The 27,832-nt window shown below is 43.0% G+C and overlaps 1 protein-coding gene across 1 annotated transcript; it reads right to left on the bottom strand.

Moving 5' to 3' along the window:
* Positions 1–27,832, bottom strand: ZFYVE1 (zinc finger FYVE-type containing 1). The gene is made up of 13 exons (XM_082058951.1): positions 27,443–27,832; positions 26,589–26,808; positions 25,916–26,452; positions 11,735–12,239; positions 9,574–9,788; positions 7,260–7,366; positions 6,197–6,305; positions 5,513–5,610; positions 5,291–5,408; positions 4,755–4,925; positions 3,834–4,014; positions 3,205–3,318; positions 1–2,130 (listed from the first exon to the last, which is right to left on the bottom strand). The coding sequence occupies exons 3-13, from the start codon at positions 26,411–26,413 to the stop codon at positions 1,898–1,900; spliced, it is 2,349 nt and encodes a 782-aa protein (XP_081915077.1). The 5' UTR covers positions 26,414–26,452; positions 26,589–26,808; positions 27,443–27,832; the 3' UTR covers positions 1–1,897.

Genomic DNA, 27,832 nt, shown 5'->3' on the forward strand with positions numbered 1-27,832 from the left:
TTGTTGAAACAGATGCCAAAGATTTTATACAAGGAATGTCATGGCTGCTTTCTCTTTGTGCATTAACATGGTAGTGAAGCCACATGCATAAAGGGCACACAGGGCACAGCCTACAAACCAAGAACACATTGCTCATCCATTAAAAAAATAAAAATACTTTGAAGCACAGAATTATGCTGGATGTGCAGAATGTCTTTGAAGAGAGGACTTCTACCTACTCATGCCCTCCCTTGGGCAACTGTCGGTTTATGGCAGACTTTGCTTACAAAAACATTTAGGCAGTCCCCAGTAAACTCAGCCAGTACCAAAGGCGTCTTGGAACATCTTCCAAGTCTACTCCCATGTGTAGGTTGGATGTAGTTGTGAAGGGGCAGTCGCTTTGTGAGTCTGTTCTTTCAAAGTGGGGACCACTTGTTACAAGGAAAAAAGTCAGTACGCTTGTTCAGAAGATAAAGTCTTTTATATCAGTTAATTTAATAATACAGTCCTAAACCAGGGTGTTGGGCACTCATCTACACAAGAGCACATTTAATAAGCTGGAGAAAAAAAAAAAAATCACAGTTCCGGGACATTGCATCAAACTCCAGCCACTCCAAGAGGAGACAGCTCTCATGTGGTGGAAGAATTCTTGTCTATGTAAGTCAAGAAGGGAGAATTTTAGGCAGTTCAATCCACAATGGTCTCTTACTTCTCATAACTGGAACCACAAATCCACAGTACAACACAGTATTAGTTAGGTTAAGTTGTGGGTTTGATAATAAAATCAGTGAATTCATTGCAGTCCTTTAATAAAAGGATGAAGTCCAGTGAGTGCCAGTTGCTAGGAGCAAAGAAGAAAGGTTCCCATTTTCCAGGTGGATTTTTAAGTTCATATTATTAGGAAAAGGTGAATCCAATATGTGCAGTTTCTATGCAACCACGTCTGAGAACACACAGGCTCCATAGACTCCGGGATCACTTAAAAATTGGGGGAAAAGAAAAGTCATCACAACCCAAACAACTCAAACTTCATATTTCAGAATTGTGTACATAACTTGTTCTCCTGTTCTGCTCTGGACAAAACTTTTAACTGCAACAAGCTGGCAGAGAAACTTTAAGAAAACCTGAGTACATGAGAACATTGTCAGGGAGAGCAAGACCCTGCTACCTTTTGATCTGGTACTGAAGTTGAAACGGCAAAATCAGAATGCTTTGCCTTGTGCCATGTGATTTGCTTCACCTTTCAGAGCTCCGCTGGTCTCTACCAGGGCATCTATTTCAACTTGATACCTCTTGCACTGCAAGACCACACTGCTCATACCACAGTTCAAAGAAACTTGCCAATGAATCTGGGTTTAATCTTCCATCACCAGAAGTACAGCACCTCCAGATGTACGGTTGGTTGAATTACCAGGCGAAACTCATACATCAACATTGGAGATTTCCTGGCAGCACAGAGTCCAAACCTTCCTCACAGGACATCATGATCAGCAAGACGTTCCACAAGAAGAATCAGAAGGCCAAAAGTCTGATCCAGTATAGTTAGGAACACCACCATCCATCATTTGAACTAGGAATACTCAAAGCTTCATTAGCCAACTGCATTCTTAATATACTAAATTATACATAGATATATATAGATATATATATTTTAAATTTGAATAAAATACACTGGATTTTGGTTTGCTGATTTACAAGGGAGCTCCCTCCCTTCCCCACTTAATTTGAAATTAAAACCTAGAGGCTGAACATAAGCTCATTCCCAGTGTTCCAAGATGGATATAACACGAGAGGAGGCCAGAAACTGGAAACATGCACTCTGGCTGCAACAGGTTAAGAGGTGAAAGGGAGACCAGATATTTTCATTTGTAACCCTGAGAACATAAGGAATTGCAAAGATCTGGAGAAGAGCCTGGGGTTAAAGGTCACCAGGCTTTTTATTGCAGTTAAAGCAAACTCGGACTGGGTGATCCCATCCACGAGAGGGAACCGCTCTGCGGCCGTGTGAGCATTCATCACAGAATCCCTGGCCACAGGCCCGACAGTGGTGTTTGGAAAGTTTGATACTGAATTCCTTCCGGCAGTTGTGGCAGTGCAGGATTTCGTGGTCTGGTACCCAGTATGCAGGTCGGGCAGCATCTTTGACCAGACCTATGGAGGAAGTGAGGTGGGGGGATGAGAAAGAGGGAGAAGAAAATCTGTGAATGTGAACATGTCAAGAATGTACCCTAGTGGAAGTACTCGCACGCTGCAAGTCATACCACTGCCATTAAGGGGAATAAGAGGTCTGTCAGAATACTTCAGTGCAATGGCCAGCCCTTTAGGCTATTCTCCCACATTCTGCCTCTCTTCAAAGGGGTACATTGTTTATCCTTAAATGGCGGCATCTCCCCTTACTCAGACTCTACCAGAGGTTGAGACATTTGCTTTTCCCTACCTTCAGTTTCAGCTGTGGCCAAAAAAAACCCACAGTCACCAAACCAAACATTCAGAAATGCATGTACTGTCTGAACTGAGAAAGGGATTTATTCTGCATTTTATTGAGTTGGGCAACAAACACCCACAAGGGCGATGGCAGGACATGCTGTAGGCAAAGCAATGGAATGATGATCTATGCAGTGAGTAGGAGGTCAAGTCCAACAACAGAAGATCCAAATGCAAAGTGTTTGCTGCCATACGCTGCCACACAGCACATGAAAGAGCATCAGACTTTCATTGTATTAAGCTCACCGTTAAAGACTACGTTACTGATTACTCTCTCATTGTTACCAACCTGGACAGCTTGAGATTCTCAGCCCTCCCCTGCATAAGTACCAAGTGCCAGCAGTATCCATGAACACTTAAAAGGCACTCAGCATCTCTGGAAGAAAATCAAACCTGATAAAGTGCTTCCTAATTGGCCAGTCTTTAGGGAACTCCAGCTGGCAGGTCACTGCAGTGATGTATCAGGGGAGCATGAATTACTCACAGCTTGGTGCACACAGATTTGCGTGACAGGGAGAAAAGAGAAGGTATGAATGGCAAAACAACGTGCTGAAAACCAAGACGAAACATCAAGCAAGAGAGGTGCAGGGAGCTCTAGAACTTTCAACCAACAGGTGTCATAGCAGAGGTGCCAGCCTGTCACACAAACTAAGTTTAATCAGAAGTTTTGCTCTGTGAAACCAAAAATGCATCTAGACAAAAAAAAAAAAAAAAAATCCAACAGAAGAGAAAAGAGCTCACCTAAGGGAATGTCCATGGCTGTCACCACTGCTCCAAGAGTGTTCTGCACAGCTTCCCCCACCTTTCTGGCAATAAGTGTCCCCCCTTCTTCATCTGATGGCAGCTCAGCCACATCTGCACAACACAAGAATAAAGGGCTCAACACGTCAGTCCAGCACAACATGCGCCAAGCTTCAGTTAATTTACATTAGCCAAAAACAGCAGCAAACCCAAAAGGCAACTTGGGGCTTCTCCTCAGCCTTTATATCTCACATCCCCAATCTTGGATTGCAGAGTATTCACTTTCATTTCAGCAATAATGGACAAAATACACAGTCTGAGGAAACAGCAGCACCCCTGCTCTGATGCTCACTCTACACAATCAGCAGGTGCTGGGAAAACAAAGTAAGGACTCAATTAGAAAATAATTTTGTCAGGGGCCCGATATCTGGTAGCTCATCACAAGGGTCACCTTCCTGCCAAAAGACATTGAGCTCTTGAGCTTCCCTACTGAGGACATTATGCCAAAGCCCAGTTAGAACAACATGGTCTACACCCAATGGGAACGGTTGTGATCCAGAAGCCAGGGACAAGGACTTCAGACTAACTATTGCCCAGGGATAATTCTGTCACAATCAACTCAAAATTACCTAACTGGATGCCCCTGTTTTCATAGCAGTTGTCACACACACGCACTGGTGCTGGTCCCCAGCCTCGCTCAGGCACTGGACGGGTCTTGGAAGAACAGCCATCACAAAAGCCCTCTCCACAGGCCCGGCAGTGATGTTTAGTGTCGTTATCTTTAAAAGGTGTGTTGCATTTATTACAACTCTAATCAGAACAACATAGAAAGAAAAACTGTTAGCTTGATCTTCCTTAACAGAAAACCAGAGAGCAGAACTGAAATGGTGAAAAATATAGTTGCACCTCAGACTTCTGTGCTACCAGCCCCGTAACTTTACCCTGGGGAAGCAATTCAGACACATAGATGTACGGTGGTTAAGCTAACAGTTTGCTACAATTCACAATGACAAGTAATTACAGCCACAGCATGCAGGGCTGAATGGTGGGTATTTGATCTTTATGGGGTTAAGAATTCAGAAGGCAGTTTTCATTGAATATCTGTTTCCTGTAAGACACAGGGAATCCTTTCCTGGTTGAATTGTTGGGGCCACGTTTTTGCATCTGGTATAATACCAGAGTTTAACCTCTGTACCTATATGAACAGTACTATCAACTGCAGTAGCCAGATTTAAGACCTTGATTCTTTTCTTTGAAGAGCAAGCTCATGCAAGCCAGGATTTTCTGTGATACTGCTGGCAGAGGAGGTCACAAAAAGTAGGGAGGAAACAGCCTCTTTAGCAGGAATGGGCAGAGTCTATCTTCATACTTTCTCTGGCTAAATCAAGAATGGGAAGAGCTAAAACCATTTCAGGGTTCCCAAAATTGTAGGAGAAGAGCTTGCTACAATAAAACAAGAAAGCATTTGGAATCTGCAAAATGCTACTTAAAGGGCGCAGAAAACGGCTTTTAGCTATGCAAAGCTTTTGTGTACAGCAGCTGCCACTTACCAGGATCTGAGAGTTGGGTCTCCAGTAAGCTGGGGCAATCTGGTCCGTCAGCCAGGAGGTCACAGCTTTTGTGGGTCCCAGGCTAAGTTCAGATACTGATTGTGCCATGAAATTCATCCCATCCAACAAACGCTGGGCTGCATTATTGTTATCTTTCAGAAATCCATCAGTCTGGAATGAAATGGATATTCATTTAAGAATAAACAGGGAATTTTATTTTTTTTTTAGAAGCAGATCGTTCTGCAACTCCTGTTAAACTGGAGGGTGAACATGAGAAAAAATTCACCAGTCCTGCTTTGAAACACAGGGGTAGGTTTTAATAGTGTATCATTCAAAGTGTTCACAAACTGGCAAGTCAGCCATTTCAAGACAGCCAAAAGATGACTGAAGGCCCTTGTAAAGGTTCTTTTAAACAGCAGAGACAGGGACCAGCTTTAACGAAAGCAAATCCCTCTTCTCCATCAATGTCCAGAAGAACCAACATAAACGTGTGTGGCTGCACACATACACAAAGACTATCCAGCAACCAGACTTACCCCTGGCCAGACATGCTCAATTTCTGTCCTCACTACAGTGTTGACAGGATCTTGGTTGCCAAACCAGTACTGTCGGCTGCGGTACACTACCCCACAGTTGGGGCACTCAATCACGTATCTGCAGAAGGGCAGGATGGGTTACATCAATGAGATACTGACATCCAGTGCACCAGGCAGTATAGAGGCACCAGCGATCAGAGATATCTTAGCTGCAGTACTCACCCTGACCAGGCGTACTTGGCAAGGCCCAGCCAAGGGGAGTCAGTGGAAGCAGAGGTTTTTGGCACCACACTGACCTCCATCCCTCGTTCGTAACAGGCCTATAACACAAAGGCTCAATTAATACTGCACTCTTGGGAATCCCAGACTCAAGGTCTTGCAGCTGTTTGGTGACACGAAGCATATAATTGGCATACAGTCTCCACAGCAAAGGAGAGCACTGATCAAAACTGATTTAAAAACAAACCAAAACCAAACCCCCTGGCAATAATGACATCAGGGAAATATGTCTACAATAAGAAAAGTGATGATCGTAGCTGAAAGTTTTCCTATCTCTGGAATACATTCTTCAGAAAAATTGGCTAATACCAAGCGATCCAAGCGATGAGCATAAGCAAATAAGCATAACCACATCAAGCGTGTGGAAGGTAAATATCACACAGGGTGAGAGCATCTGGATTCACAATTTAGCTAGCAAATGACACACAGCACACAGAGGTGATGACCTCCTCTTGTATCTTCAGATACAAGTTCAATGGGGATCCATTTTTTTTTTTCATCAAGGCCATGAGCATCTCTCCCATTTGAAAAAAAAATCCAAGAAAACAGACACATGCCTGTGATATTCCTCATTTACTGGGCCATGCTTTTCCATCCTTCAGACCTGGTCCCTGTGTTGCTACTCACCTTGCAAGTATAGACTCTGTTATCATACTGGTGAGAATATCTGCATCGACTTTTGGATTCATGGGGGATACCTTCCTTTGCATGGTTCATGCTCTTCTTACAGCCACACCTGAATATGCAAAAGCAAACCATGAGCTGATGCTGTTAGATATGGGACAGATGTCACCAAGAGTTTATTTATGCTATTATCTTGCATTTGTATAGGTGTTGTAACCCCAAACCATTTTCACAATTGTACATAAAGCAATGACATCATTCATGATTGAAAGGCAGGCTCTTTGGAAGGAGATGTACCAACTGTTTCACAGCACAGAGCAGGACCACACAACAGTTCAGTGCAGGAAATGATTGCTGTAGCAATTTCAGAGAATTTCAGGAAGGACTCCCCAAATCTGGAAATCAACCAGGACAGTGTTAACACTGCAGCCTTTGCAAGGAGCTGCTAGGGGCTCTCTAATGAGCATAAAAGAGCAAGAATGCAGCACTATATCACATTTAAGAGAAAATGTTTCCAGAAGCATAATCAGCCATAACATCAGGCTGCTATAGACTGCTCACAGACTCAGAGCACTGACTGCCATCTACTGCCCTTCCAGCCTCAATCTTCAGGTTCTTCCCAGAGAGCTACAAGCAAAGATCTAGGTAAACCAGATTAGACCTAGTCACTGAACACAGCACAGGCCCATGATGATTTGTGCTTTAGGATTCTTTATGCTGTTTAGGTAATAAAAATGCCAGGAAAAGTCATCATAGGAATTTTCAGGGGATTTCTTTAGACATTCATTTATTCCTGCCCTGTGTGCACCAGGGAAAAGATGTGGGCAGAACAGGTTTGTAGCCACACACACACAAACAGAATAAGCAAAGACCATACATCCAGCTGGGACATGGCAACAGCAGCTGTCCAATTCACATAAGAGTCGAATTTCAAGCAAATTCTGCCTGGAAGTACTAGCTGATAATAGGTGGTATCAGGATGTCACAGAAACTTCACATTCTGTGGCTGTAGACCAGGGCAGCACTATCTTCTAGCAGGATGAGGGTGCATTTCTCGTCTACGTACCCACAGCTGAGGCACACAGAGGAGCATGTGAAATATTCATCTGGAAAGAAAGAGCTGTGAGCCATCTGGTCATCGGGGATCTCCCCACTGAAGCGGTCACTCAGAGCCTGCCAAACAGGAAAGAATGAGTTGGTGAGGGACTGAGACCAATGCAGACATTTTATGAAAGCTTTTGCAATCAAAAGCATGAGCTCCTCTACTGGAAGGAGCTACACAGCTAACAAATCATGTCTTACTAACCTGGAAACCAAGACAAGGATTAGAAACCAAACAAGAAGACAATCTTGCACTTGTATGGAAGTGACCTAAATGCTCCTAAGATATTTAGTCTTCTCCTCCTGCCCCTACTTTTAATTTTACAGCAGAAATGGGTGGTGGAAGATTGCATACACCTTTGTGCATACACCCTGTACCCAAAATAGCAGGGTGCTTGCTAAAAGGGCTTTGCATTCTGGAAACCTCCAGAAGGAAATTCAGAGTCATTTCTCACAGTACATGAAGACACATTCTTTGTCCCTCAGCTCATAGAGTGCTGCCCTCAGCTTACCTCTGGTCCCTTGAACCATTATGCTTCTCTGGTGAAACTGAGACAAACGGATTTGTTCCCTTTCCTGGGAGCACCTGTTCTGACATTCAGTCAGTCCTTAGCCTTAGCACACTTTTTCAGTTCTTTTGGGTGTTACATTAAAAACAAACAAAACAAAACAAGACAACACAAAACAAAACCAAAACAAACAAAAGACACCCCACCACCAAGATGCCCCACCCCCCAAAACCAAAGCAAAACAAAACAAAACAAAACAAAACACACACAAAACCAGCCAAACAAAAAACCACCAAACAACCAAATGGTTGTTTTTTCTTGATGGAGACCCATGAAGGCATAAGATCTAACAAACACTTCCTACAACTGAGGTAACTACAGTGGCTGCCCACCCTTCTCTTCTTCCTTCTGCCCTCCTGGGGAGGAGCATCTCTGCCGTCTAACGAGGGCTGACTGCACACACAGGCATACATATCTCACTCAGCACGGCTTCTCTCAGGTAAGATCTCTACAAAGACATCTGACTTCACAGAATTTCAAGGAAACTACCCTCAAGATCACTTTCAAGGTTGACTGGTACTGGTCAATGGACCCAAAAGTTAGAGGAGATGGACACAGATCTCTAGCAAGCCTTGTGTCCTCTGGGAGTGAAGCAAAAAAATGTTCACTGGTAGTTAGTACTGATCTGAACACAGAAACCACTTTACTGGACATGAACATATTAGTACACTAGAAGCTATATCTGAAACTGAATTACTTGATTGTTGCAATAAAGTCCTAGAAATGATACTGGAATTAACCACTTCAGCTGTTTTCCTCTTGCTGCCTTTCTGCTCCTTAATGCAAAGATCCATGTACATGTTGCCCTGATACTTCCCTCTGTGCTTCAGCTACCCCAAACACAGAGCAGCTGGAATTATCTGCTCCAACAGCTGTGACTAACACCACAAAAGCCTGCTAACACTGCCACCTTCTGCAGATATGCCCCAGCTCTGCCCACCCCTCCCTGATGACAAATGTGCTCTTCAGGCCAATGAAAATATGATGTTAATCAGGCAGTGGTAGGAACGTGTGGAAACTTGTAGGACAGACTGCAAATTTGAAGACTCAAAAATCTCTCTGACATCCTAGCAAGCTGAACCTTCTAAGAAAAAAAAAAAAAAAAAAAAAAATCACCAGCTGCTCTCTCTAACTCCTTTTCATCATGCTTCTCATCTGATGCAGTACCTCTGAAATGATCCATCATTTGCCTTGATCCCACCTTGTTTCCTAGCTACCAACACATCTCCTTCCTCCTTTTGCCTCCTAGCCCTTGGGTTACACCATGCTCAGTGCCAGGTTTTGCCAACCATTAACTCCCTCCAAGTCTCTTGCATTCCCTCCCCTTATGCTGAGGCCATTCTTAGGAGTTTCACCAGCAACTCTTTCTGGGTCTCCTCTTTGTAAATCACTGTCATTAAGTGCTTGTCATTCACATCATCAACTATTTTTTTCTTCCCCAGTCAGTTTCTTCCTGGCTCAGCTTTTTGATTTTGCTCTGTTTTGCTTTTCAACTTTTCTCGACCTTTTAGGGTCTTTGCTAAGGTGCTTGTTTGTTTTCAAGTAAAAAAAAAAAATGCCCCAGCCTACCTGGCTGTTAGGCAAAAATCATCATTTTTATGGGAGAGTTGCTTTATCTCCAGACATGTGCTCTACCTTTATTAGCTGCAACTGACAGTTACTAGCAACAGTGAAACAAATGAAGATTGTGACAAACTCTTCTCCACTTACTTTTAGTGCTTTGTAGATAACCCCAGGCTGTCTAGGTGACCGAGTGGTATTGTTCTCCAGTTGCTGCTCCACAGCTCGCCTAAGTCCAGAGAAATCTGTTGGAGGATTGTACGTCCTTGTTCCCTTGTAGTGGATTGAGCTGAAAGCCTCAGGAAAACAGCTTAGCTTCCGAAACCGATCCTGAATGAGCTTCTCAGGAACCTCAGAAGGATGATCTATATATAAGAGTATCAGCAAGTATATAAACAACTGATTGTTTAAAATAATATTTAAATTGCACAGTACTTTCATATGCAACACAGTGCTGGTTTTCTTAATTAAACCTTCTAACACATCTGGAACACAGTTATTATATTTTGCAAGGAAGAAAAGAAACAAACTGTTTCCAAAAGCAGATTCTGTTTTTTGATGCACAGCTTTAGATTCTAAGACCATCTAAAACCGGGAACATCTAGGTTTGGAAACACAGATATCCAGAATAAGAAGAATTTATGACACAGTGTAAGGAAACTCCATGTCAGCACACTTGCTAGCTCTTCTCACCAGACCATAAGTTGGTATAGTTAGTCGTAGCCCCTGATAAGTGGAGAACATGAACCTTACATGGACTGCTTTTTCTCCTTGCCAACCCAGTCACAAGGATGAGCAAGCCTCTATCAACCCTTTGTACACAGTGAAGCACTTCAGAACTGAACACATCAGGTCAGACTCCATAGAGCCGACCACATTCTTCTGCCTGCTCCCAAGCATCTGCCATACATCTCAGGATAAGGCAGGCCCCTTCTTCTCTGCCCTGAAACTACATAAAACACACTTATCTCAATTATCCATCATGACAGGTGGCTACAGCTTGCTGCAAATCCACATGCTAAGAGGTTTCTTTCCTAGGCCTACCATGATCAGAAGTGATCACAAAAATGTATTTTTTTTTTACTACCCTGACTTCGCACACAGGTGCAACTATCACAAAGGACCTTTAAGTCCAACCTGCTGAAACGGCAAATTTCAACAACTATGTGAAAGTCTGCATTGCTAATCAGCAAATTGGTATGTAAGAAAAGGAACTGCCTTGCTAGGTAAGTTAAAAGTAATTAAGAAGTCACTCTAATAATAATAATAATCAGAAAGAATGCCAAGTTCTTCCACTAGGCTCAAGACCTCGCTGGTTCAAAAAGCCAAAATAAGACCGCAGGGGAGCAGGGAGCTGCTGTGGTATTACATGGCAGGAGCCTCCCAGATGTTCACAGACAGCAGGACTGACCCTCAGCCGCTGCAGGCCAATTCATTAGGGCTCTCACTTATCAAAGCACCAGAAGTGGACAGAATGAAGAAAGGTTTCATCATGCCTTTTGAAACACAGGAAAAACGGTGCCAAGATAATAATTTTATATCCCTGTATAGTCAAAACCAAAATGTACCATGACTTCCAGAGGACAGTGCATTTAACTCAGACATACAAATAAAATACATAATTTAAATATGCATAATCCAGTGTGACACAAGCCAAGTTAAAAGTACTGGTGAAAAATACTGAAAGTGATGGGAATAACAGTGTGCCAGGCCTGCTGCTTTGGCCATCAGATACTTGCACAGAGAAAAGTGGTGCTAAACCATCAGGTCTGAGCCACCGCAGCCTCAGTCACAATCTCACACCAGACTCCGAATGACACTGGTCCGCAGAATTTAAAAAAGTAGAGTGATGGTACTTGTATGTACTGAAGTTCATCAATTTAATTATTCTTGCTCATCCTAGTTTCTACATGGAATTTTATTTTAGGTTGGGGTTTTTTTGCAACAGGATCCTCTGTATCCCTGCCAAAATGTCAGGGTGTCTCAGTTTTCACCTTCGTCTGCCATATCACCCATACTCATGATCTTCTACAATGACCCCTCCTACAGCTGGCAGAACTCCCATCATGACCAGTCAGTGCTCATGTCCAGATGGCTAAGAAGATTATTCTAGCTGATCTTGGGTAGTCAGATCACCATCAGGGAATGTTCTGCTATTTCCATAGCCTGGCTCCCAGGCCAAGACAAGGGAGAGCAAAACTCAAACCTCATCTTCTATGTGGTAGTAAAGAACTCTGAATATTCAATGCAACCTGATAATTTATAGATAGCGTTTAGCACATTATAATTCAGTTTCTTACTGCCTACTCACCAGAGCCCAGTAGCTTGGTGTACACAGTCTCGTGAAAGATGATGACACCTGGACCCAAAGTTGACAGAGGAACATCTAGGCCACAGCGGGCTGTGGTAGCTTTTAGCTCCTTGGTGAAATGTTTTAAATAAGCCTCCGAGGCATCACCAAGGAATTTGAAGAGATCATTGTGGAGCCTGTCAGCACGAGTACGGTAGATGACAAGGTCAGAGATGGCCAGGACCTTCAGCAGCAGCCGTGTTCTCTGGCTCAGGTTCACAGTGGCCCCCAGGAGCCCCTCTGTATCAATTACCACGACTTTGCGGACAGGGTCATAGGCTGCCCAGACTCCAACTGTGCAAGACTCTTGGGCTGGAGATGTCTTGAAGACTTCCCGGCCGTAGAAGAAAGTGTGGTTAAGGGTGTGAGATTTGCCATCCCCTGTGTTCCCAAAGATGGACACTACCTTTAGATGCTGGTCAGGACTGCAGTCCAGGTTCTTAATAAAGTCTTCTTCATTCCTTACCTGCCAAAAAAAAAAAAGAGAGAGAGAAGTATTATCTCGATGCAAATGGAGTAGACAACACTGAAAATACAGCTGGTTTGGGGATTCATAAGATTAACAAGAGTGATTACTTCCTGTTCAGATTTCATCATAAGTTTCTGAAGCAGCAAGAAGTCCAAAGCAAAATATTAGAAAGCAATTTTGTAACACATAAACATCAATGGGATTTAGGTTGTTCCACCACATGGCTGTTTTGGAAGTGATGCCTCATGGTGACTACCGCCTAGTGAAACCTCTGGTACCTCACCTGTTACCTGAAGCAGCCCTTTCAGAAAAGGGAGCACAACTCTATTAATACTTTCAAGTCTGCCAAAACAGCTACTTGGAGCACAGCAGGCACTCTCAGTAGCACTCCTGGCAAACATCCAAATGCAGGTGCAAAACAGTGTAGAGTTTTTGTCACCTTAACATGCCTCATCCAGAAGCTGAGAACCAGTTTAGGGAGAAAAAGCTCTTCTGTGCAGCTGTGCTGCATCTGCTCTCCAGCTGGGAGACCCTTCAGCTGGAAGGAGGGGCAGAGAAGAAAGCAAAGTTGTGCACTAGAGTCAGGTGGCCTATAAGCAGGTCAAACTGTCTTTTACAGAAGTGCCACAACTACCACAATGATCCATTTCACAACTTACTGCATTGTGCTTTCTTTTTAAAACAACCAAAACACATACAAACACAAAACCAGAAAAGAGTAGACAGCATTCAGCAGGTAACTTCATTCTGGCTTTACACAGATTAAATTACAAGTGTCATGCTATTTAGGTTAGAGAATAGGGCATTTTCAATACTAGAACAACAGGAAACAGAAAAACAAGCAATGAAACAGGTTAGGGCTCTGTACAAGAGCCTGCCTTGTTTTCGTTGCAGAATATAGCCTTGACTTTCAAAGGTTTCTGGCTATGCTTGTTTATCGCTTGCTTTTTCTTCTTCTAAGAGGTTTTATCCATGTGTTATGTTATGTGATAGGGAAAAATATGACAAGGCACTTTTTGAGAAGGATTAAATTCACCTCCTCCATCACAATTCCCTCCTCAAGGAATCCTCGTCAGCTGACGGGAGCAGGGCTTCCATCCCCTCCCGTCTATCTCTCAACTTCTGGAAGCTCTTTGGCTATCTCCCCCCCACACGTACAGCTGTAAGGTCTCATGATACATGATCCACAGAGGCCATAAGGTAATAAATGGTTTCTTTGAACAAGTTTATTCTTAGATCAGCAAATTAGTTTAAGGCTCAGCCAGCCCCATTTGCTCTGGTCAAATCTATCAGCAGCATTCAGATTTTGAAGGAAAATAAAAAACAGCCAAAGTGACAAAAAATAGCCAGTGTGCCAGATTGTGGTTACAAACAGCATCCAGAAAGAAAAACTGTGAACTGTGGGGCTGTTGTAGCTTTTTTTGCAGATCCAAAGCATTCAAGGCAGCCTCACAGTGAGGAAAAAAACAGAGAAATCAAAATGCTCTCAACAGAATATTTTGTGGTGCCTGTGGGAGATCACCAAGATACACTCAAGTTACATCTACATGAGACAATTGCTTTTTTTTGCTGTGATTATTAGCTTGTCATCAGGAAGGTAGTTTAGATGACAGATGCAGTTTCTCTTAGTGTCTCTGAAGATGATTCTGTGGATGAAAGCAAGTTCTTTGCTCATGGGATAGCTCCCAAAGACGTTCACAGATGTGATTATATAATAAGGTTATGTGTATGTAAGCAAAAAGGAATATGATAATTTCTTCTCCAGATTGTTTTGGTTTTAACTCTCACCTCCTAAACTTCTTACCATAAGGGTGTCAGTCCCTCTTTTTGCCAGAGTCAGTGCCTAACTAGACCCAGTGATTCCAGCTATGGGCTCCCTGAACAGTACAAAGAAATACCAGTCTTCAAACAGCTACTTAAGTATTGGCAGGACTAATAACCACAGTCTTTAGGCAGCACTGGTTATTATTCTGGTATCCGTTTGGGAGAGTATGTGGAAGGGGCTGCGTCAGTAATGTCAGAAGACAAAGGACAACAGGAACCACAGGGATAAAGGTTGTTCTGCAATGCATTCCCACCAGTAAGAAACAGGAGTCAACTCACACAAACTCTCCACTGCAGATGAAATTGTCCCAAGTGGAGCTAATGCAAATGTCCACACCACCAGCTTTCTTTCACATTCAATGTACTTTAACAACTGCTGATGCCAGGGCAACTTATTGTGGGAAGAAGAGCTAGATTGCTGAGCCAGGCAGAAGAAATCAATAATCCTGATCACTCCAGCAGAAAAGTTACTCTGAATATCAAATCAGACACACAAAGCACTGAGAGCTTACCCCCTTCTAAAGCTCAAGGCTCTTTTAGACTTCCTTGCATGCTTTACCAGCTTTCAGTAGTCAGATGCCAAATGACTTTGAGCAGTGGCTGCCTCTAGACAGTCGTGTTTGGTATAGAACCACTAGGCCTACCCTCTAAGGCAGGGCTGTCAAACTCATTTTCCCTGGGGGCCACATCAACCTCATGGTTGCCTTCAAAGGGCCGAATGTAATTTTAGGACTGCATAAATGTAACTACTCCTACATTTTTACAGTCCTGAAATTCCATTCGACCATTTGAAGGCAAGCATCAGGCTGATGTGGCCCCCAGCAAAAATGAGTGTGACACCCCTGCTCTAACAGATTGTCTAACCCCTTCATGGACCCGGTCAGTTTTGGATCCTGCAACATCCTGTTACAACAAATTCCATGCATGCAGCAGGGGGAAGAAATGAAGCAAAAAACCAAGCCAACACAACCAAAAAAAGCCCCTTCTTTTTGCTGAATATGCTTGTCTGTCATGGATGCTCCTCGCTCTTGTGTACCTGTGTTCTTTAACCACTGCTGAGCACAGGGATCATACTCTCAAAGAACCATCCACAACAATCCCCATATCAATTGTCAAATTTACTTCCCTTGAGCAAGTTCCTTTAAGACATTTAAAGTCAGAGTGGGTGTAGTAAGTGTGTCGAAGTACTAACCCCCATTGGGCTCAAGTCCCACTTCTCTGTTTTGCTTCTTAACTCTAGAGAAGCTAGCATGGTACCACCCTCTGCTGCGTATACAAAGGACTTGTGTTTCCACAGCTGTGTCCACTCCCATGTGGACTCCACATCTCTGATATAAACAGCAGAGGGTAGATATGAAACCTTCCTTAAATTGCACAGCAATGTCAGTTCAGAATAAAAACTTTGTATGTCTAACCTCAGAGGCATCTCTCCAGCCCCTTCTCTACTTTGCCATTTCTAGTATCAGAAACTCATTTACACTTTTGTTATTGATCTTAGACAAATATTACAATCTAGAAAGAATAGTTTTTATTCCTTCATAGGTTAGAATCATGGTTAACCTTCTATTATATTTTTAACTGCATTTCTGTGAGCAGTTGTCATCCAGCCCTTCATGCAGTCACTCCACCCAAGCTGAGCTGAGCTGAAGGTCTTCATGAGGGAAAAACACAGACCTTTACAGCTGGAGTCCTCTCTAAAGAGGACACAAAGACTCATACCACACTGTCATGGAATGCATTTAGATCTGAAGCCTCTTTGTCACCCATACTTGGAAATCTATTATACCCAACAGAACAAGTTTCCTAGATGTGAGTCATAATAAAAGTAGAACTGTTTAGGAAGAGACAAGAAACAAGAACTACTAAAATGACATTCCAGCCTACTAATTTCCTGGAAACAATGTTATTAAAATAATAACATGTTAAAAGCTTAGGAACAAAATCCATAAAATAGAGTGTAGTTTCCAATGACCTGTACTCATATAACTTTAACTCTGCCTCCAGGAAAAACAAACACATTAAGTGAAACGGATATTTTTACCGGAGTTTTCTCCTTTTAAAACTCTTTATGAACCCTCTAAGGCTTGCTAATATTCATGGAACCAGCACACAAAGGCAAAGCTGTGCCACGACGACACAATAGCTCAAAACAAAAATCAAGAGCACCTCCATTTGCTAGTCTTACACTGTCATTTTGACTTATATTGGTACTTCTGTTGTTGCGTTTTGAAATCTTACTCTTTGCTTGACCTAATTTTAACAGAGTATTTTAATAGCTAAGCATTTTCTGCAATCAAGAAAGGTACCATCATATAAATAATTACATTTATGAGGCATTAGACTTGTCTGACAACCAGCACACAATATATTCTGATACACAACCACTAAATCAATAAAGAGAATATAAATTAACACACTTTTCGATGAATGAAAAAACAAGCTACAAGACTTGTAACAGCACATCCAAATACATACCAGCATAAAATTGCAACCATCTGAAACAAATCAGTCTTCAAGTACAAGTGGTCTAAACAATCAAGTGGGGGGGGAAAAAGTACTATGTGCTTTAAAGCATTACTTAACACTGGCAATACAAGCAATTCTGCTCACAGTTCGGAAAACATTTTAAAAAGACAATGCTTACAAGAACTCAAACTCACACCTGAAATCAGGGGAAGAAACAGCAAAGCAAGCTAAAACAAGATCTGCAACATTTTAAGCAGCCCTCAACTTCTAAAACACAAAACTGAGACAATTTTAGATAATTGATTTAAGATTATCTATCAATCATTAAACCTGGAAACAGAATGGATCTGTCAAATCTGCCCACCTCAATACAGACCAATTCTTTATGACACAGTTTCTAAATTCTGGCAGTTGTGTTTTAACTCTAAAAACTTGAGTTTCTATCCAGAGGTAGATTTACACAAATTCCTATGGTTGCGTGCCTAAAGCCCCAGGTCCTTCCATTGGTCATTACATCAGTATTTCAGTGTACATTGAAAACAAACAAGAGAAACGTATAAAGCAGATTTCTTCCTTTCACTAAAGCCTATAAGACAAATCTAAGAAGAATGACCTGCACCACAGCCCAGTGCTGCCACCAAAACCCACACCCCTGCAGAGCTCCTCACAATCGCTGCCAGAAAGGCAATGCATGAATGCAGAGAAGCACAGCTGGCTTATGCCAGCAACTCAAATGCAATAGGCTATTAAAAAGGCAACTAGAAACTCCCTGCATTTGCTCGAGGAGAAACTTTTGTTGATGTTCTGAACTGTTTCTTGCTATTAAGTGAGAAAAAGGATGGGGTAGCTCCTTGCGAGGAAGAGAAACTCTCTGCTAAGAAACCCATGACATCAGCAGAGCCGTGAGAGGGGCCCTGGACTATCATAATTCAAACTCTGTTTCTGCTAAGATCATAGACTAATTCAGGCTGAAATGGACCTCAGGAGGTCATTGCTCCCTCACAGCTTTGAGAGGCCTCCAAACAAGTGAGAAGCCTTTGGTCATAAGCAGGTAGTCCAGAAGAATCAAGGCTGACTTATAAGTCCAAGCAGCTCTAGTTTTCTACCTTAGTTTGTCTCCTATACCTTTTCTTCTGCATGACTTCCCATGGAAAATGTCTTATGTCATTACTCGAGTCTTCCACATATAACTTAAAATTCATAATCTAATTACACAAACATATTTGATATAGAAATAAGTGTCTCTAAAACATAAATTTCCTAAAAGTTCGACAAAAATAAACAGCAGAGTAGAAAAGAGAGACTCTAACAAGCTTTCTAAGGAAAAAGCTTGTCTCTTGCCCACTCCACACAGCCACCAAGACAGAGGAGTAAGCTGAGCAGTCATGCCCACAGTTACTGGCTGGCACATGATTGCACATTGGCTGCTTTTGACCCAAAAGAGAGAAGATGTGGATCAGCATTGGATAATGGGAGACAGACATCTCAAATTAGACTTCATTAACTGCACTGCTCAGAGTTGTTACTATGTAAACATTTTACCCTAGCTTGGGAGAGTTTTCCCAAAAGCGAATGGATTAGTCCAAAGGTCAATGGAGTAGTTTATAAAATTGTGTATGTCGTACCAGTAGTTACAATCCAGTATTCAGGAGTAAGTTATTACATTAATCACTGGCCCAGCAAACACTTAAATGTATTTGTCATTACTGTCCTCAGTAGTCTCCTAGACTTCAACCAAGCTGTCAGTGGACACCAGCATCTTTAAGTTCAGAATACTACAGAGCCTCAAGCCCAAAACAAGTGCCCTGACACCAGAAGGGGGAGTGCAAATTAAAGGAAGGGACAAACACAAAAAAGGATTTCAGGTTCAATTCCAACACTCCTCCTCAGCTGCAGCTAGTTTTGATATTATTCTCCATGCATGGGTGCAGGTCTGGCTCAACCAAAGAAAAGCATTTGTACTAGGAGTGGTTTTGAAGCTTCAGTTTTCTGCACCTGTGTGTTTGCCTTCACTGCAATACCACCTGTGGGTTCTGATCAGATTCATTCTATTAGGTTTTATATGCACCCACAAAAACAGTGTCCCTGAGCTGACCACTTTTTTCAGACCAAAGTTATCCTGTTCCTTCCCACAGCTCTGAAAAATGAATTCAGTGACAGTATTTTCATGTGTTTGTACAAGGCTTAACAGAATGAGTCTCAACAGGACCTCCAGGTCCCTGCAACGAAGGGTGGAGGCTGCCAGACTGCCCATGTCTGAAGCCCATGTCTATCTATTACAGGACTTTTTCCTAAGAGAGACAGAGATAAGAGTTAAATCCTGCTTAACAACCCTACCCAAAGAAAGAGACCCTATTCCAAAGGTTTTAAGACAGTGGTGGAAAAAACATAGGGAGATTGGAGGCAACCCAATTTGATTGGACTCCTCCCTGACCCAAGAGGCAATACTGACTGAAATGTTGCTATTACCAGGCAAGTTACCCTCCTAGATGACAGCTGAGTTACATGAAATTGCTGAAAGCAGAAGTAAGACTAGACATCCCACTAACCTGTTTGCTAACTGAAAAACTGCTTTTGCAAGAACCCAAAACTAATAACGATTTTAAGGTAAATGCAACTGCTGCAGAAATAACACTGATTTAAGAGTGTCATCTAACTCTTAAAGAGAACAGGAAACAATGTAGCAGAAATAATTATTCTGTATCCTAAGTACCTTTCCAATTCTCCATGGATGTTAATTTGGCCACACAACTACCAATTACCACCCCAATGTCACAGCTGTAGCAGCAGAGAAGACATCCAAGTGAGGAGATTTTGCCCAGAAGACTACAAGTCAGTGAGTGAGCTCATGCTGTAACTGTCTTCCTCAATACAAAGGGTAACTAGATTACCTGTGCAGACACTACTTTATACCACTATCCTTGTTAAGAGGGGCTTTTACAAACTTACTTGTATTACAGTTTCACTCTTTCTAGAAAATACTTACTCAGGTTATTTTCTCAATTGCAGGGTGTTTTGACAGGCAGCCCTGTGAAACTCCTGCCTATGTGATCCTAAAGCACAGCATTAACAACCCAGGTAAAAAAGTAGAAGGTACACTGCAGCAACATCTGCCTCCCAGTGATCCTTGCAGAAGTGAGGAAGCAGCTGAGACGAAAAGGACAGAAGGGCTGGAAGACAGCAGGCTGCCAGTTCCCTTTCTTGAACGCATCCCAAAGCACTCAAATCCTGCTCCTGCCAGCAGTACCCAGGAGCCCAAAAGGATTCATCGGATAAATGCAAAGAGGAGTACAGCAAAGAAAGCACTAGAATATCCCCTTCCCCCCACCAACCCTGTTTAGTTCAGGAGCTGAACTAAGTTCAGGAACTCCTCAAATGAAACTTTGTGTAATTCCAGAGTGGCTTGCCACCAGCTTCTCTCACCTGTGACATGCTCTCCTTTGCTTCTACACCAGCACTCATTTCAGCATAAGGACAAAAGAGACAAGAAGCAAGCAAGAGATTTTACTTTAATTACGGCCCAGGAGAACTGCATCATGAATAACGTGTAGGAGCAGTTCCAAGGAAAAGCAAGATTTGTAAGTGGCTATGTTCAAATTAGCTAGGAGTCAGTCTGAGACTGTTTGTTGAGCGGATAGTTCCTCTCCCACCTTCTAAAAATACTCTTCAAAATACTGGTATGTGTCCAGTGGAAGAAAGAACACTCCTAACCAGCAATTGCTAGGTAGTTTTTCTACTACTTTGTTCCAAGGACAGAAAAACAATGCTAGTGTAGGAAAGGGAATTGCAAAACTGATAACAGACTGGTATGGAGGAATACTGAAAAATAACAAGGTAATAAGAGAAAAATTCCTAGACTATAGGATATCAAATTCACAAAAATACTTTGGCAACAAAACCTCTTGGAAGCACAAAGAGGAGGAAAACTCATCAACAGTGCAGCAACAGTGAGGAGGGACAGAAATTACATACCCTGATCCACCAGATCACACTGACCTAAACAAATTTGGATCCTTCAATGTTCCTTCTTCCTCCTTTGCATCCATGGCAAATATACCAGCTGTGACTTTTCAGTTCACAGGATATGGACTAAAATTCCCAGAAACTTACAGCTGACTGTGCTACCCTAAAAAACACACACACCCCGCCAAAACAACATTCTCCCAACAGTAAATCAAGTAAGAGTGTCATAGAAACTAGCACTACTGCTAAACAAGTGCTTTCCTACCAGAGGCAAGCAATAAGACTTAGGAGATTGTGATCTTCTCTTAGAAGACATACATTAGCTTGCATTGACAGATAAAGCACACTTGACTAGAAAAGGCATTCCTAGCAACTCCATTCACTCATCCTCAGACTTTGGCCAGGCTCAAATCAGTAAGTAATAAGGAAAAATCACAGTACTTTAATCAGGTTTACAGTAAGAGTAAGAAAAGCAATGCAGCTAGCACCCCTTAAAGAGTTATCGCTCTGTATGTGTAACTTTTTAATAAGAGGGGACAGAGGAGGATACGTGGACTGTTACACTGTTGAAGGCTGGTTATTTAATTAATGTATAAAATGGTCTGCATTTAAATAAGGGCTACGGGTCATTTTGCATCATCTAAATGGACTGCAAAGCATTATATAGATTCTGCTCAGTATTTGCTGAGGGAAAGAGCTTAATCCTGAGGCGTCTAACCCTGCTAGCAGGAACAAAAAAAGAATTCAAGGCATGGGTCTGGATTTAGGAAATGGAGATGTCTATTGGCAAAACAATAAGACCCTGCTAACTGAAAAAAGGGAGCTCATAGTTGGTATCTCAGGGGAGACCCATTAATAAATGCATGTTCCTTTCTCTCACAAAAAATTATATTGCTGGGGATATTTTGGGGACTAGCTAGAAGGAAAAAAACAAAAACAACTTTCTTTTCTTCCTGTCTCTTTAGTAAGACAGGCTACAAAGTCAATACCTTTTATTTTTAATTGCAACCCACAGATTGGATAATTTCTTATAACAGTTAGTGTTTGGTCAAAGACCAGTGAACGCTAAGGCAGACTAACAACAATCAAGCGTGTCCCCTATTTTCTATAAAGTATATGAGCCGAGTCCTTAGTGCTTTGGACAAAGTGTTATCATAGAAGCCACTAGTGACACTACAACCAAGTTCTGATCCTGTGTTAAGAAGTCTCAATGTCTGTTCCCCACGATAAAAATACCAAATTGTCGTTATGCGTTGTTGAGCACTTCTTCTCCCCTACCTCAGAAGTGGTAGTAAATAGTAAATCACTCTACAACTGATACACGGCTCTCTCCTTTATGCTATAGAGCTCTATTGCAAAGGTATTGTATAAAGACAAAGCAAAAATTGATACTATTTGAGAAACTGCATAAACATAAGTACAAGAGACAAAGACAGATTCAGACCAGTGGAAAAGTTCAAGAGACAGTGAGATGGCGTCAGGACTCAAAACAACTATCTTACCCCAAGTCATGTTTTTATTGTTGTATTTTGCTGCACTTTTCTTAATAGATCCACAGATATAGGGGAGTTTTAAACAAGATCAATCAGTTGATTCTGTAAGTTCTTAAGGGAAGTGCCTCCTGTGTGCAAGGAGCAGCAGTAATGACAGCAGAATGATGCTTGCTTGAAAATTCAGCAAGTTAGAGATGAGAAAGGAAAGCTGACAGCTTGACAGAGCAGATCAGGAGATTCAGTTGGGGGATTTACACACACACAAAAAAAAGAAGGCACCGGTTCGAGCCTAACATGGCAAAGAGGAGATGCGGAAGATGTAACGTGAGCAGTGACAAGTCCAAAGCAACTGACTGACAAAGTAATCCCCATACTACCATTCTGAGTAGAGATGAGCAAGGAGGATAGACTATGTAGGAGAAAAATTACCAAGTAGATCCTGCAGTTATAAAGAACAATTTGATTCAAGTCCCAGCTTTAGATATGCAAGAGATTAAGGCCAAAAGTTTAATACTGCGTAAAGAGAAACTGCATAAGACAGCCTGAGGAAAAAGGACCTAGAACAACATCTAAACTGCAGGTGATGTAAGTTTGTAAAACATGGACAAGATTTGTTTTTGATAGAAGTTGTCAATCAGGTCTATAAGGGGCAATAAATCCTAAAGAGGAAAGGAAAATTTGCCATGTAGGTCAAGATGGCTTGGGGACTAACTTACACGAGTAGCAAAGCATCACACTGTGTGGTGTGTGAGACAGCTGGTGTGGGACTGCATGGGGAACAACCTCTCTCTCTGGTTCTTCACAGACTTGCAGTACAAACTTGCATTTAACTTTTAACATAGTTTTCTTAACATGAGATAACCCACCTCTTCTTAAAGTGCTCCGATATAGTGTTGTTATGATGAACATCACAAAGAAGCTTGCATTTCACAGGTATGAACTTGAGCTACCATTAGTTATCTACAAACAGCTGCTTCACAAGTGATGGTTTAAAAGTGGGACCTTTCCTGATTGAGAGGATTTGAAACTAGCACAAGAAATCCTCAGCTTTCTGAGCTTATGGTTATGTCTGCAAGTGCAAAAAGCTCTAAACTAGATTTAGACAGGCCAGCACATCTGTGCAACATGGCACAATTATGCAGATCTCAAAATTATCATAGCTTGATTAGTGCAGTGCTGAGCCCAAGCTCAGAACTTTCACCTCTCAGCTAAACTAATTTGCTCAGGCACAGATCCTTATTGATTAATCTGCGTTGTTTCTGAATCTGGAACTAGCTCAGTCATTGCTTACACACTATAAACGTCCTTCAGTTTTAGAGCTACCACCTCCAAGAAGCCAACAGGAACAACAAGATTAAATATAACCACTCGAGCTTAACAACTCCATGTTCCAAAGGAAACCAAAAAGAAATCTCTCTTGTTTCCATCTCATCGAGCCACTTTCAAGTTAGAGGTTTGTAAAAATGTATACATCAAGTATTTCAATCCATTGTGTTTGCTCAGCAGCATAACTAGTTCTGCCCATTTTTGTAGGCCTAGCATTTAACATTGATATGGCAGAATCTACCACTGACAGCAAATCAGCAGTTGCCTCTCCTGTTTCCTAACTAATGCAATAATTTTCAAGTTCCAAAGGTCAGAAAACAGATTGTTAAAGATAGCTGGACTCCATAATTCTGATAAATAATTCTCCTGCCTGCTCAAGCTTGAAAAGCCACACATCCTCAAACCCTGAATCTCCACATTTCAAGTTATTACTATTTTGGCATATTTGGACAAAGTGTTGGTTTAAATAAAGAACATTTTAAGGATTTCTCCCAAGCAATCATCAATAATGTTGCTACTGAGAAGCACAAAAGACTGAGGATCACTTTCCTGTAGCTAAATTGCCTGTTTGGAATTATCAAGAGCAAAAGATGCTACAGAAGATGTCTTCAGAGCAAGCTAATTATCTGACAGCCCTCTCCAAATAAAGGTCCTTATGCTCACTAGCAGCAATATCACTACAACAGCAAGAACTCTTTAAGTTACAGCTGCCACAAAGTATTTTAATTGAAAACTCTAAAACTGCTTTGACACTGGCTGTGAGATGTCATGTAAGTATTCCATTATGAGGAAAAGATCACTCTAGATGGAAGAGCTCTGATTCAACATCTTGATAGTGAAGCAAGATCATTTTTGAGAGCATTTTCAACCCTGTTCTGACCAAATTGCTACGATCTGATAAAGGGCCACTGCTGTCCCAAAAAGGAAGCTGACTTTATTGCCCATGACGTTTAAATACCAATGCACCAGCTTACAAGAGGCAGCCAGAAGTCTGCCTCAACAAGGCTTACAGATTCACGAGTATAAAGATAACTTAAACTGGTACAACCACACACAGCCACAGCTTGTCAACAGCTTGCCAGGACAGACCTGTTCTAAAGCATCTCAGAGCTTGCTGTAGTGGCTAGATGAACATTATTAAAAAGGCTGTTTCTTAAAGTCATAGTTGGATCTACAAGGAAGCATCTGCATGCTTAGGTGAGGCATAAAAACTTAGGACTGCTGCTACACCTGAAACGGAATCACTCAGTTTACAGTCACAGGTGTTCTGCATAGTATGTTTTCTATGACAGTGTGTTGTAAGGACTGCCATCCTTTCTTCCCTTTCCCCTCCAAAAGCCACAAGAATTTGACAGTCAGTACACCTGAGCTGACCAAAACGTGACACAAGTATCTTGCATCTGTTCTGTACTACAGTATAATCACAGTGTACATTTCTATACTATAGAAGAGTGTGTGTATATATGAGATAAAAGATAGTTAAGTCACATTTCCTTCCAACATATGGCAGAAACATTGATTATTTGTAGATTAGTTATTTGTATCCATCATAGTAACAGTCAGAGTATCCTCACAATTCTTTTTACCACTGGTAGCATTAATATACTAAATTAGAGCAACCAGATATTGAGTCTTCAGGTGACTACACATTTTCTTTCAGTGTCTCCTGAATGAGGTTTAGCATGAAGGATGCAAACTGGAAGCCAAAGGAAAAAGCTGAATTTTCAGTTGTGTAGTTAACCTGCTTTGTGACTTTCACACATTGCTGGTTTTACATTTGTAAAGTATTTTAACACTATAAAGTGCTTCTGTTCATCAAATGTAAGGACAAATAGAAGAGTTATTTAACTGCCTATATTGAATGCTAGACTCTCTAAAACAATGCCTCCTGAGAGGCTGTTCCTAGTCAACTAGTATTTCTGTCATTATTACCAGCAGGCCTGCCTCAAATTGATGGCAAATTTCCCCCTCTTTCACCAAAGGCTAACATGAAATAATATTTGTCACAAGCAATGTAGTGTAACCATGGTGTCTGTAGGACTTGGATGACACACTTTGGACCCTTATTTCTGTTTTGTCCTATTTCTAAAAATCAGGTGGATTTACTGATGCTAAAGGAGCGTAGCAGGGGGCTGTAGTCTTGCATTAGCACTGCTTGGTACAGTGCCCACTCCTAGTCATACGGTAGGAGATTGGCTGCCAGCACTCCCATTTGCAGGGTATCTACTGCAACACTCTCAGTTCAGTTTTGTTCAGGAATGATCAGCATTTTGCACAGAGAGCTCTTATCTTAGCTATGTATGTCTCAATACAGAGTCAGTTCTTTCAGCAGCTTCACTTAGCAAGCCTCTCAAGAGGAGGCTCTTGCCACACATAGGTTTTAATGAACTTGACCTTTTGAGGAACTTGTGAGCAAGCCCATTCCAAGGCACTGTGTCTTTTTGGCCCAAGATGCTCAGTCAGTGCCACTTAACTGGCTATCCTCATTTTAGTACCATTGCTGCCAGTTACACTTCAAGTATTAATCATGCATCAGAGCAGTGCGTCAGACTAAGAAACTAAAGGATCTCACCCATTCAAACAAGCCACACCAGTTCTTACCTGAATTTCCTCAGTTTCATCCACCAAAAGGAAACTCACAACTTTCTCTGCCATCTTCCTTCTCTTGGTCTCCTCATCCATCCCCTCCTCCTCTTCACGCTCCTGGGCTTTGCCAGGATGGTACACAGTGACAGGGTGCTTCCTTTTGTTCCCCCCAGCATGTGTTCTCTTCTGACACTCCACACAGAGGTTGATTTTGCACACCTGGCACCTCACTGCTGCTATCTGCCTCGACCCTGTCATACTGGCGTGCATTATGTTCCCATTGGCACCTCTGCAGGAGTCACAGTACGGGACATGGCCGGGTCTTATACGGGTCCGTTCGTGGTTCCGTAACCTTTCTGGCTGATGCAGCTCTTCTTCACAACGCTGGCACTGTAGGCTCCTGCACTCGTCGCACTCATAGATTGCTTCATCTGTCCCACTGCAAACATAGCTTTCCTGGCACAGGAGTGTTGTGTTCTGTCCTTTCTCTGCAGTTTGTGTGTGGGCGCTCATCTTCAGATTTCTTTAAAGCAATGTTTTTCCCTCCTGTTTCTGTTTTGAACAAGCATACATGCCAGAGTCAGTTGCAAATTGAGTATTTTCACAGGGGAAAAAAACACTACAGGAATGCTGTCTGTATTTAGTTTTAAATAATTAATAGATGTTTCTATAAGATTCATACACTGACCTGCCTCCCAAGAAGAGTCTTGTTAAGCACAGATGAAGTTTTCTTTCTCCAAAATAAACAATGTGGCTGGTTTCATGTATTGTTCTGCCCAAGTGCCAGTATATGTTCTTTATATGCTTAAGTGTATAATGTATTTTCAGTGATGAGAAAAAAAAACAGTCCAGTGTACTTCAGCAGATAGGACAAGTATTTCCCTGAAGCAGAGAACGGAGGGAGACAGCTGGGGACACAGAGGCAAAAAAGACATTAGAAATGCACAAGTGCACATACATGTACGCACACACACAGGACTGTGTCAATACTAGAAAATTCTCTGCTTTCACTTCCCAGCTAAGCTCCTCCTTCAGGGTTCACAGCATTTATTTGCTGGGAATTTCCTGATGTGCTTTACCAGATAAACAAAAAGCCGCTCTCTTTGTGCGCTCCCTCTGGCACCGCTGGATACCGATCGCTGCCGCGGCCGGGCTGACAGACGGATTTTCTCCCCCTCCGCCCCCAGCTGCCACAGCAGCCCCCGACACCAGCGCCCGCTAAGGGCAGCCCGCGCACCGACCCGCTTTTGTCTCGACCTGCTGCCTCCCGGCTGCGCGGGGCCCCGGCCCTGCCTCCCCGCACCGGCCCTCGGCCGCCTCCCCTCCCCAGCCCGCACAGAGCTGCTCCCTCTCCGGGCTGACCCCCGGCACCCCCCTCTCCCCGCTGGTTCTGCAGCCCGGGTCCGGCAGCATTGCCCCGCGGCGGGCGGCACTTGTGGCTCGGCGGCGGCTGCGGGGCCGGGCGGGGGCGGCGGGCGCCCCCCGCGAGCCGGCGGTATTACGTAACGCCGGTGCCAGCCGGCGCCGCGCTCCCGCACCTACCTGGGGCTGCGATCTGCGCGGAGCCGGCTTGTTCTAAGCAGCGGCCGGGGAGGAAGGGGGAAGCCCCGGCTTTCTCTCGCCGAGCGGCGGCAGCGGGCCGAGCGGGGAACAAAGACGGCACGGGACGGGGCGCCACGAGCCAGGCTATTGTTTACAAGCCGGCGGCCACCCTTCTTCCCCTTCCTCCCGCCGGCACCCGGTGACTAAGGAGTTGGGTCCCGGCGGCGGTTTCTTCCTCCCCCCACCCCTCCGCGCCCGGGGGGTGTCCCGGTTCTCCTCCCCCAGGGGCTGAGGCGGCGACCCGACCATGCAGGCGAGGCGGCCAGGGCAGGACCCGCGCCCCCGCCGCCCTCCGCCCGCTCCCCTCGTCGCCAGCCGGGATCAGCTGAT

Source organism: Streptopelia decaocto (assembly GCF_964273445.1).
Source record: "Streptopelia decaocto genome assembly, chromosome: 7".
NCBI classification, from domain to species: Eukaryota; Metazoa; Chordata; class Aves; order Columbiformes; family Columbidae; genus Streptopelia; species Streptopelia decaocto.

Excerpts from the sequence above, each read along its gene's own strand:
- ZFYVE1 (XM_082058951.1), bottom strand. The coding sequence starts at position 26,413 with ATGAGCGCCCACACACAAACTGCAGAGAAAGGACAGAACACAACACTC. Across the intron at positions 12,240-25,915 it reads ATGAAACTGAGGAAATTCAG|GTAAGGAATGAAGAAGACTT; the intron begins GTAAGAACTGGT and ends TTTTTTTGGCAG. Across the intron at positions 5,611-6,196 it reads ACAGAGTCTATACTTGCAAG|GCCTGTTACGAACGAGGGAT; the intron begins GTGAGTAGCAAC and ends TTTGTGTTATAG.